This window comes from Sorex fumeus, unplaced genomic scaffold (genome assembly GCF_029834395.1).
Source record: "Sorex fumeus unplaced genomic scaffold, SorFum_2.1 ptg000014l, whole genome shotgun sequence".
Classification (NCBI taxonomy): domain Eukaryota; kingdom Metazoa; phylum Chordata; class Mammalia; order Eulipotyphla; family Soricidae; genus Sorex; species Sorex fumeus.
Genome location: NW_026606071.1, coordinates 22,757,175 through 22,770,028, shown reverse-complemented (window position 1 = coordinate 22,770,028; position 12,854 = coordinate 22,757,175). Strand labels below are relative to the sequence as shown.

General features: G+C 38.4%; 1 protein-coding gene across 2 annotated transcripts in view; it reads right to left on the bottom strand.

Annotated features, from left to right (window-relative positions):
* The window catches only part of PARD3B (par-3 family cell polarity regulator beta), a 1,231,823-nt gene that overhangs the window by 721,767 nt on the left and 497,202 nt on the right, over positions 1 to 12,854 (bottom strand). For both annotated transcript variants that reach the window (XM_056111836.1, XM_056111837.1), the window contains exon 3: positions 1,306 to 1,477. In XM_056111836.1, coding sequence (XP_055967811.1) covers positions 1,306 to 1,477 — 172 coding nt within the window. The remainder of the gene's footprint in view (positions 1 to 1,305; positions 1,478 to 12,854) is intronic.

Sequence of the window (12,854 nt, the reverse complement as noted above, 5' to 3'; positions counted from 1 at the left end):
AATTATCAGGTAGCAGATACTCTGAGGTTTAGTATTTTAAAGACCACAGTGCTGGCTTATAAATAGAATATTAAAGCAAGCAAGAGCAATTTTCTCTTTTCGTCTTCTGTTATTGCCTAATTTTCCTCCCATACTATTTGCATAATGGATAAAAAGGCATCCATTATGCAAATGAATGATAGGGCTGTGAGGTTGCCTAAGCCACAAACCTCTCTCCCAAGAAAGGAAGCTGCCACAAAGCCCTCTACTATACTATTCTAGTAGACAACTTCACCCACTTGCTTTCTAGATGATTGAGGAAATTCATGAAGAACACGGATCATTAATTTTCAGTTGTTTTATTTTAAAAGAATCACTACAAAATCTTTTCAGAAAAGTAATATGGAAATGATTAATATTCAGCATTATGATTTGAAAAATAAATATTTACTATGTATTTGATTTCTAATCTGGGGGTGTTGTGCAATGTAACACACTTCTACAGTTTTAAACATATGCTTTATTTTAAAGGAAAAAGATTCCCTTTGCAAAATAGAGAAGGTTTCTGTTTGAGCTAGAGAATTAATCTAAAAAAAATATGCTTAGAGCAGTCTCTAGATGTCTGATTACACCGGACATGAAAAGAATTAGAATCACAAAAATACTCATTTTCAAAGCTTCATATTGTCAAACTGATCTAAGTTAGTCTCTCAGATATAAACCAAAAATGGACACATCATTTCTACTGGAACTATAAATTCACTGGAATATTAGGTAAATATTTATTTTCATACCAACATCTCAAAACAAACATAACAAAAAAGCATTTGAGCAAAATCACAGAATAAGTTGCTCTCATCTAAACATATTAGTAAAATATAAATATAATTAACGTAAAAACATTTCCCCCAAATATTTAGATATGTAGTTTGGGGAGAAAATAAAGATTGTTCAAACAGAAAGTGACTTTTATTTCTAGTCTGCAAACCTTGATAACACTTAACTTTCTCCATATTACTTTCTGCATTCTCCTGAAAATATGATCCTCCTAGGCTATAGACGTGTATCTCACCATTTAATAGTCTAACCCAACCCTTGCCCTAAAATGTGTCAAAAGACTCCAACTATGATTCACCTGCTATAAAGCAATCATAGCAATCAGTTGTCTAAATATCATCAGCAACAAAGAGCTACATAAAAAATAATTAAAAGCCAAAAGATAAATCAGATTATTTGCAAAGAAAGATATTAACGGAATCACTAATAAAGTAGGTGCAACTCATAGTCAGAAAGATGATGTAGAAATATCACTAAAAATACACTTACCTAATTTCAGAGCAGAAGGGGTTACTTCAATTTCTCCACCAATCGGTTTAAATGCAGCCAGTTGGGCAGCCACTTCTGTCTCAAAAGCATCTGGGCTTTGCCGACCTGCAGGGTTTCCACTGGGGCTCTCAATCTTGTGGAGTGGTTCTTGTTCTTCAAACACAGCAATCAGCTACAAACAATTCCAACAACACTAATTACTTTGTAGGGCATGCATATCACACAGACTCTGTAACTGCTGGCCATCTTTATTTGGTTTTAAATATAATGACCTTTTAAATCTTGAAACTTAATGCTACTATTCCACAACTATTCATTCAATATTATGATTAAAAGCACCAGGACTGGCAAAAATATTTTACTTATTGGATTAATTTTAAAATAAGAGGATAGCTTTTGGTTATCTCTCTTGAAGGGATGAAATGGCTACCTCTTTCCTCTCACAACCTTTACTAACATGTCCAAAAGAAGTCCTTCTTTCAACGATTCTCCCCCCCCCCCAAAAAATAAAAGAAAATGCAAAGTTACATAGGGAGTTGTATGGTAGAAGAAGATATTCCAGTCACAGAGAACTAAAGGCTACAAATCTTATAATTATTTCTGTCCATTTACATGTAATCACCATAACTAAATAGATGCATTTGTAAACAATTTCTGTTTATATCACACACAGATACTAGCTTTTCATGAAATCCTTGAATTGTGTTCTTTTTCTTCATGATTGATTATGTTGGCTGATGTTAGTCTAATGTAGGCTCAATCAAATAAGACAAAATGTCACTTTCAGCCTAAGTATTCTTATCATGATCTTAATGTTATTTGAGAACTATGCTTCATGCTTTTGATTTAAAAGAAAAACTTGTATAAATTTCCAAGTAAATTTTCATATAATAAGAACAAATATTCATGCATTTGTGAGGCATACACACAGTTGTAAAAACACTATCACATAAAAAGCAATGGCAGTCCAACCAGGACTGCATTTTTATTCGGCAGAATGCACCATCATCACTGAGGAATTTCAAAAGTTTCTCCTCTGCTGATGTGTAGAAGTTCGAAAGTCAGTTCAGCCAGCCCTCGAAGATGCTATCATCCCATTAAGGTATAGTGTGTGCCAATATAAAAATTACTAAAAAATCCTTAGGCATTTTTCATTCATTAAATAAAATTTACTTATGCATCAAACATTTATTTAGAAAAGGCACTCAAAGCCCATCCATAGGGGAACCTTGCTGGCAATGGTATTAACAAGTACAGGGATAACCAATCAAAACACCATAAACTCCAAGTTCAGTCTTTCAAAAGAAATGGATACAATTAGGACATGTAAATTGGTTATTCAAAAAATAATTTTCATAATTGACTACTCATTTCCAGTATGGAAACGGCCTTAATTGGAAAGTCCAACATTCTGCTCACCACAGGAAAGAAATGCTCCTCCCAAGGCATTATTTTTAATTCTTGAAATTGAGCATACATTTTCCATTTTTAATTGGCAGCACTGAAGAACTGATTTGAGATAAGACTCAAGTGGATTAATAATGAAAGATTATTCTAGTATAAAATAATCAGTGAAACTATATCTTCCTAATTATCTGATCAAAATAAATAATTTAACGCTTCAAATCCTGAAAAGAAAAATACCAATTTTTAAAATGTGAAATATAATTTTCATCACTATTTCTGTGACACAATTATAAGCAATTCACATAGTAGTAAATTCTAACACATATTAGTAAAGTTTTCCTTAAATGTATCAATCAGTTAGCTATATTGACCTATTATACTTGAAAAAAGAACGATTTTGTGTAAGGTAAGAATAATCTCTTACTTTTCCCTCTTATACTTCCTTAAATTTTAGTAATCCTAAATACTTTGAGTATTGGGGAAAGGAAGAAACAATAAAGCAGCATTCAGAAGTAAAATTTAAAATTAAACCTGGTAAGTTATTAACTTTGACCATGAGTGTGGAAAGGTCGGACTACAGCTAAATCTTACGAAGACAATGTTTATGAGAAACAGCCTCATTCCTGATGCTCCATTTGCTCTCAATGGAACTACGATCTCCGAATGCAACAGTTGTATAAGCCTAGGTCGAGAAATCAACCTGGCACCTGTGTTACGCAGGAGGAAGAGAGCAGCTTGGAATGCCTTCAAGAGCGTTGAAGAAATAACTAAGAGGACAAAGAACCTCCAACTACAAGCACATCTCTTCGATTCCACTGTTCTTCCTGCATTAACATATGCCTGAGAGACCTGGGCCCTAGGAACACAGGATGAGAACGCTATTTGGGTCTCTCAAAGAGGAATCGAAAGAGCTATGCTTGGAATATCACGATTCACTCAAATGAGAGATAGAATCTGGAGTTCTGATCTCCGTCAATGCTCAAGAATCAGGGATGCTGTCTCATTTGCCAAGGCATCAAAAATCAGATGGGCTGGACACGTAATGAGGTTTACAGACAACCGCTGGACTAGAGCCATTACTGACTGGATTCCAAGGGATGTCAAAAGATCGCGTGGATGCCCACCTACAAGATGGTCAGACTTCTTCGTCAAGACCCTGAATGATAGGTTTGAGGCTCTGCATGTTCCTAGAACGAACAGATGCCATTGTGCTATGCTAGCACGCAACAGGGATGAATGGAGACGTTACTGGCACCTGTTCGAGTAAATCGATGAATAACGGGGGATCAAGTGATCAAGTGATCAAGTTATTTACTATGGCTATTACATAACCTCTCCTTTATATACTCATATTATAATGTCAGTGTTATACTTTTATCAAGTGGTAGATCAAAATTGCAAATATGTGCCAAGTAGCACCAGAAAAATAAAGTAAAAATGAAATACAGTCTTTTAAATTTCCAGCCCAGGGTTTCAGACAACAAAGTTAACTATTTTCCAAAATGAAAACCATGCAAATAGCAGCTATACAGTGGAGTATTTTAGTTTTCCCATAGAGATATTATGCCACAAAGAATGTGAACTCCAAGGATGGGAGAGATAGCATGGGGTTAAAGCATTTGCTTTTTGTCCTGCTCACCCTGGTTTGATCTGTACTGAGTATGGTCCCCAAGTACTGCCAGGATTCACTCCTCAGCACAGAGACAGAATTAACCTCTGAGTACTACCAAGCATGCCCAAAATATGGCTCTCCCACTCAACCCACCCCAAATGTGAAATTCTACTCTGGAATTACTGGCAATATATCACTCTTCTGAAAGATACCACTGATTATTGATAATAGGAGAATACCCAAATTTCACAATTTTTATTGGTTAGTTACCTAATTTGATTCCCAATACCAGGACTGACAAAAATTTCCTCTGCAGGTATTCTTCTAGATGAATGAATGAAGGAAAAGCCTTACTAGTAGAAAAAAGAGGTTCAATACCTGAGTCTAGGATGCCAGAATAAAGTGTACTGCACCACAAATGCTAGCTAATAAGAGACATTATTCATCTGTTTTTTATCTCCACATTTACTATATACACAGACACACGGACTTAGGCACAGCCCTGATAATTAACTAAATCCTAGGTTGCTCTGCTTCTGTATATATTACCTGATTCACCAGAACATCTATATTACTGGAAGATAATGTTTCAGAGATATAGTAATTAGCATAAACCATGTGTCATTTAGACATCTCTATTTCTTCTTTGAAGAAGTTTCTGTTCGTTTTTCTCCTCATTTTTTTGATGGGGTTGGATTTTTTTCCTGTAAAGTTCTACCAGTGCCTTATAGATCTTGAATATGAACCCTTTATGAGAATTGGATATATAGTTTTTCCTATTCCGTGAGCTGTATTTGTATCTTGGTCACTGTTTCTTTTGAGGTGCAAAAGCTTCTTAGTTTAATGTAGTCCCATTTGTTTACTTTTGCTTCCACTTGCTTGGTCAGTGGTGTTTCATCTTTGAAGATGCCTTTAGCTTCAATGTCATAGAGGGTTCTTCCCACTTTTTTCTCCATGTTCCTTATAAATTCAGATCTGATATTGAGGTCTTAATATATTTTGATCTGATCTGGCATTAGAAAGAAGTCTGAGTTTATTTTTTTTAATTGTCCATGTAGCTGCCCAGTTTTCCCAGAATCACTTATTGAAGAGGCTTTTCTTGCTCCATGTTATATTTCTTGATCCTTTATCAAGATTAGGTGATGAAATATTTGAGGTTGGTGTCAGAATATTCAACTCTGTTCCACTGATCTGAAGATCTGTCTATTCCAATACTGCGGTGTTTTAATTACTACCACTTTGCACTACAGTTTGAAGTTGGGGAAGGTGGTAAAGGTAAAGGTAAAGGCCCTCCCGTTGATCGTCGATTTGCTTGAGCGGGCCCAGTAACGTCTCCATTGGAGACTTTGTTGTTACTGTGTCTGGCATATCGAATACTCTCGGTAGCTTGCCGGGCTCTCCGAGAGGGGCGGAGGAATCGAACTCGGGTCGGCCATGTTGGCCACTTGTAAGGCGAACGCCCTACCGCTGTGCTATCACTCCAGCCTCCCATTTTCTTTTTCCCAAGGATTGTTTTAGCTATTCATAGGGACTTATTGTTTCATATGAATTTCAGGAGTGCTTGATCTATTTATTTGAAAAATGTCATCATTATTCTTATAGAGACTGCATTGAATCTGTATAATTCTTTGGTGAATCTACCCATTTTAACAATATTAATCCTCCCCACAGAGACTAACACATATCAAAAAGAATAAGAATAATCAGTGTTGGTGGTAAAGTCAACTGGTCTAGCCTTTTTGGAAAGCAATATGGACATTCCACAAAAAGTTAAAAATTAAAATCCATATAACCCACCAACAACATTTCTGGGACAATACCTAAAGACCAAAAAAAAAAAACACTGCAAAAATCCATCTGCACTTTTGCACTTCTAAGTTCATTGCACCACTATTCACAATAGCCAGAATCTGGAAACAACCCAAATGCCTGAGAACAGAGGACTGGATGAAGAAAATATGGTACACCTACACAATGGAATAGTACACAGACAACAGGATATGCATACTTTCCTGATATGCAAAGTGAGCAATGGAAATAAATGATCTAGCATCTGACACCAGAAGGCAGGCTTGAATGGTGGTGGTAATATCCGAGCAAAATATAATGCCCAAACTGGAGAGAGAGTATCTAAGAAACTCTCTACCATAGAGGCAGGGTAAGAACTGGGATGGAAGTGGAGGAGATAATGGGTATATTGGTGGTGAAACATTTGCACTGGTGGAGGGATAGGTGATTGATCATTGTATAGCTGAATATCAAACATGAAAGCTTTGTAACTGTATCTCATGGTGACTCGGTAAAAATTAAAATAAAACAAAACTAAACAGACAATAGGATAAGTGAAATCATTTATTTTCATATAAATTGAAGGACACAAGATATAATGCTGAGTGAAATGAATCAGAGGGAGAGGGATAGACATAGGATGATTAGACTCATTTGTGGGCTATAAAAAAAAGCAACAAGAAAACACAGTATGAGACTGATACCCAAGGGCAGTATAAACAAGGGCCAGGAGGACTAGTCCAAGGTTGGAAGCTTGCCACAAGTAGTGATGGGGGTAAGACAGCTAAGATAGAGAAGGGATCACAATGACAAAGATAGTTGGAAATGATCACTCTGGACAAGAACTGAGTGCTGAAAGTAGGTAAAGAGATAAACATGGTAACCTCTCAGAGCGTGTATTGAAACTCATAATTACCAAAAGTTATGAGGGGGGAAAGGAGGGAGAGGAGAGAGAGAGAGAGAGAGAGAGAGAGAGAGAGAGAGAGAGAGAGAGAGAGAGAGAGAGAGAGAGAGAGAGAAGTGCCTGCCATAGAGGCAGGCTGGGTGGAGGGAGGGACACTGGAGACATTGGAAATGAACACTGGTGATGAAACATTGTATGACTGGAACCTTATCATAAATAACTTTGTAACTGTATATCTCATGATGATTCAATGAAAAATATCTTTCAGAGTTTCCTTCTCCACAGAGGGGAGTTAAATATGGAAGAAGAAATAATCTGATACAACTATTCCTAGTTTTCATCTAAACTTCTGTAGTATGTGGAAGACTTCAGACACACAAATACACACACAAACACACATACAAACACACACACTTTAGTGACTGCAATAACTTACATTCTATGCAAAATGCAAATAGGCAATATTTTATTTGGATGCTTTCCTTTTCTGCTGCTCTATTCGACTTCTGGAGCAGCTTCTGTTCTCCTTCTATGAGGCCAGTATTCTCATGTCACCCAGTGAGTTCAGCATTGACATTTCCCAAAGACCCCATGAGCCAAAGCGATCTGTTGACACAGTCTATACGTCCATCAAAACTCCTGTTCCCAGGGTTCTCTGTTGTTATTTAGGCATATAATCCTCAGATACAAATGGGAATAAAAGTCTATAAATGTTTGATACATTATCCCACCCTTCACACCAGAAAAATTTCCTCAAGACCCCGTCAACCCTTAACATTATCAGCCATTTCTTATCTCTCTAAATCAAAATTTGAAAGGGCATTCCACCCCATGGGAAGGTTCCTACTTCCTTAGCATCTTATCTGTGTGCTCCACTGAAGTCAGTTCAATTAAGATCTACAACCATCTACAGATTACTAAGACACATATCCTTTTTGCTGAAAAAAAAAATGATTTTGGGGAATAAGCAACACCAAATGGTGTTCATGGCTTACTCTTGGCTCTATACTTAGGGATCACTCCTGGCGGGCTCAGGATACCATATGGAATTCCAGTTATCGAACCTGGGTTGGAAGTGTGCAAAGCAAATGCCCAACCTGCTGTGCTATCACTCTTCCCCTCTAAAAAATGGATTTTGGATAAGGCTGATTATTTACTCAATTTCCTTTGTTTTACAGAATACCATATTCTTTGCTTTATCTTTATCTTTTTATTTTTTTATTTTTATTTTTAATTTTTATTAGTGAGACAGCGTGAGGTACAGTTGTAGACTTACAAATTTTGTGCTTGGCTTTCAATTATACAATGATCAAATACCCATCCCTCCACCAGTGCCCGTTTCCTACCACCACGGATCCCAGTATCCCTCCCACCCCTCATCCCCCCATCCCCCCCTGCCTCTATGGCAGGGCATTCCCTTTTGTTCTCTCTCTCCTCTTAGGTGTTGTGGTTTGCAAAAGAGGCACTGAGTGGCAATCATGTTCAGTCTATAGTCTACTTTCAGCATGTGTCTCCCATCCTTATGATCATCTAATCTTTGATAAGGGGGCAAACAAAGTAAAGTGGAGCAAGGAAAGCCTCTTTAACAAATTGTGCTGGCAAAACTGGATGGCTACATGCAAAAAAGTGGGCTCAGATTTCTGCCTAACACCATGTACAAAAGTAAGATCAAAGTGGATTAAAGACCTCAAACAAAATATGTTTGTAGTAATGTAGTGATTCTTTTGGTTTGTTTGCTCATGGGCCACACTTGGTGGTACTCAGGGGATCATATGTGGTGCAGGGTTGTTTGCCTGCAAGGCAAGAGCCTTGTCCTCGTTACTATCTCTCCAGTCCTGTAAAAGGTAAAGGTAAAGGCCCTCCCGTTGATCGTCGATTTGCTCGAGCGGGCCCAGTAACGTCTCCATTGGAGACTTTGTTGTTACTGTGTCTGGCATATCGAATACTCTCGGTAGCTTGCCGGGCTCTCCGAGAGGGGTGGAGGAATCAAACTTGGGCCGTGTTGGCCGCTTGTAAGGCGAACGCCCTACCCGCTGTGCTATCGCTCCAGTCCTGTAGTAATTCCTTATCCTGCTTCCTTACTTTTTTCTTTTTCTTATTCCTCCATCATTTATCCACACACATATAATCTGTTATTGTATCACAAAATAAAACCTCGAACAATGTGGGGAGGATATCAGTTTGGCCATATCTATTCCCTTGTATACTTTTTTTTTCTACTATCACATTTTAATATCTAGTGTGAAGAGTTTTCATGCATTTATCAATACAATTTAAGGGGATATGAGAGTAGCCTTCAAGATGTGAGTAACCTTTGGGGCAGTGTGATATACTCTGAATTTGCTGTTCTATAATCTTTAAGTTGAATTTCCCAACAACCATGTTTTTCAAAATCATGTCACTGCCACTGTCATTGTCCTCCCATTGTCCATCGATTTGCTTGAGCGGGCCCAGTAATGTATCCATCGTGACATTTGTTACTGTGTTTGGCATACCGAACACCTCACAGGTAGCTTGCCAGACTTTGCCCTGCAGGCAAGATACTCTAAGTAGCTTGCTGGGCTCTTGAGAGGGGCAGAGGAATTGAACCTGTTTCGACCAGTTTGGCCGCGTGCAAGGCAAATGCCCTACCTGCTGTGCTATTATATATTTTCAATTCTATTAGATTTAAGTTTCCTTTAATATAAAAATATTTTCTATTTTCCTGTAAGATAATGACACCATAAGATATATATGCTGGTGCTGGAGAGATAGCACAGCGGGTAGGGTATTTGCCTTGTACCCGGCTGACTGGGGTTCGATTCCCAACATCCCATATGGTCTCCAGAGCACCACCAGGAGTTATTCCTGAGTGCAGAGCCAGGAGTAACCCCTGAGCATCGCCAGGTATGATCCCAAAAGCATATATTACATGTTTTATATCTTACATGTTTTTATGTTACATGTTTTATACTCTCATGTGTCAGTAGTACAGCAGAAGCTGAAGTGTGGATCTCCAAGACATTTTAAAACTCCACCCATGGAACAGGTAGCCAATCAGAATATAGAATAGGATGGCTGGGGGTAGTATTTGGCAGCACATAAAATAAAGTCCCCAGCCCCATCTCACCCTCTCGGAGCACATGCACTCTGGACTCTCTCTCTCTCTCTCTCTCTCTCTCTCTCTCTCTCTCTCTCTTCTCTTTCTGGATCTCTAGGATCAGGTAGAATAGCATGCTCAAACACCAGCCCCATGCAGGCGGGACACTTAGAGACAGACAGGAGCAGAATACAGGCAGGGCTCATATGTTCAGGATAGCTCAGGTACAGGCAGGGCTCAGATGCCCAGATAGTGACAAGTTACTGACTACAGGAGACTCACCCACACGTGGTCATGGCCAGAGACAGAAATGCAGAGATGGGATAATAGGAACTGCTGGTGTTAAGTCAGAAGACCCAGCGACATGTTCAGAGCACAGGAATCTCACCCATACATGCACGACTGGTGACTGAGGAATGTGTTCAAGGGATAGAACAGCGCAGGGACAGGACCTGGCCATCGCTCACTGGAAATAGAACCTGTGACATCTTTAACGGTAAAGGAGAGGCCTGTAAATCTCCAGAGGGACATGGAACCATCAGCATTATCTATACAATAAACTTTCAGTTACTGAGGAACCCAGTATGTAAGTGTTACACCCACCAACTGCCCCCGATGCCATGTAATCCCATCAATGGCCAAGATCCAGAGACTATAAAACCCTGCTCCCGGAAGAAAATCGTGCAGAGTCTCCTGCCTCTGCGCCTGGCTGTCCTCACCAGGGCCCCTTGGAGGAGGTTGGGTTGAGTTTCCCTCCCCAAACCGAGCAGAGCCCTGGCAGCTGAAGACCTCTGGTTCCAGCCACAGCCATGCTTAAGACAACTCTCCACATGTTCAGACGAGCCTCACGCATGAAGGAACTGGCAGAGGAATTCAGGTGTGCAGGACCTGGGGCATAGATCTCCAAGCCCACTCGGATTGAGACTGGGGCCTCCTCCACCCAGAACCCTCATTTTCCAGTATGTAGGCGTTATACCCACCAACTGCCCCTCCCACCTGGCGCCATGTAATCCCATCAATGGCCAAGACCCAGAGACTATAAAACCCTGCTCCCAGAAGTGTGCGGCCACATTCACGGCAGCATGAATCTTATCATCTAGTTCTTATTCTAGAGAACCTGGTAGGCTACCAAAAGAATCCTGCCGCATGGCAGAGTCTGGCAAACTCCCCGTGACATATTTAATATGCCAAAAACCAGTAACAATTGTGGGTCTCATTCTCCTGACCCTGAAAGAGTCTCCAATGTGGCACTTTTTAAAATCTCAGGGCTAGAACAAAGGAGACGTTACTCGGGCCTGCTCGAGGCAATTGATGAACAACAGGAAGACAGTGACACAGTGATAAACTTTCAGTCTTCTGTATTTTGTATCTTTTATACAATTCTCGTGACTTTGCCAGCACAGGAAAATCAGCTTTTCTGCTAACACTAATAGTAGCGTAGTGAACTATTTTTCAACAACTAGTTCTCAAAAACCAATGCTGATGCCATTCTCAACTCAGATTAGGCACTAATGTTTGGAAATACAAGAAAAATTAGTTTTTCCAACTCACACTCATATCTCTTCCAGGGTACCTGGAAGGAACATTTGAAATACATTATTTGAGAAAAAAGGTCATCTAGAAACCTTATTTTGAAGATAATTTCATTTTTTTAAATTCTGGCTTTACATGTAAGAATGTAAAGCCAAAATAATGCAAAATTTAGCAACAAAATGCAGGAAAATTGAAAAAGTTTTGAAAAAAAATAAAACAAATAAAAGACTTTTAAATCATTTATTATATCCATGACTGGAACAATAGAACTGATTAAAATATTGAAATGTTTTCAAAAGTTTGCATTAGTAACTCTTCAAGGAGTCAGATCTATTTTTATAGTCAAATAATAAGGTTATTATAACAATATCACTAGTAATGAGGCGTGTGTGTGTGTATGTGTGTGTGTGTGTGTGTGTGCATGCACACTTGTGTGTTTGAGGATGAGTGGGGTAAGGAAAGAATAATAATGCCCTTGATAAAAGGTATCATATGTAAAATGCTTAGTACTGAGTCTTGTACACACTGGATTGCTGGATGCTAATTTCTTTCTTACCATAGCTAAAGATACCTGGCTTCCAGACTGAGTCCCACTTAACTTGTTTATATGCATTCTGCTTTGACTCTGTTGTTTCTCTTTCATCTATTCATCACAGAATTGACAAAGGAACAGAGAAAACACCAAGATCAAACACATCAAATGGCTAATTTTTGTTTTTCTTTTTCTTTTTATCCTTTTCCTTCATCACATGAGAGGATAAAACTCTTAGACATATAGTACTATTCCACATAGAAATAAATGCTCTATGCTATTCCTACCATAACTCAAAGTAATAAACCAATGCCTCTAGTTTTACACTGACAAGTAAATATTTTAATAATAAATGATACAAAGTATATTTCTTGCAGAGAACCTCAATATTCATGGTGAGTGTGCTCTGTTGCCAATCTATGGCATTTTGTCATTTTTATAGCTCAAGATTTTTATCATCTGATGTTACTATCTTTACCCTAAATAGAATGATAAAACAGAATGATCCAAATGCTCACAGAACATAAATTGTATTTATAAAGGTATTATGTATTAGTAATTACACTGAGTAAAAAGTGTGGCTCTATTTTAGTTACACATGCAAACAAACTAATGTAGTGCTAAGAAAGGCTCCTTTGTCACACTGACAACATATTGCTATTATTTAACTATTTCATAAATATATGTATATACA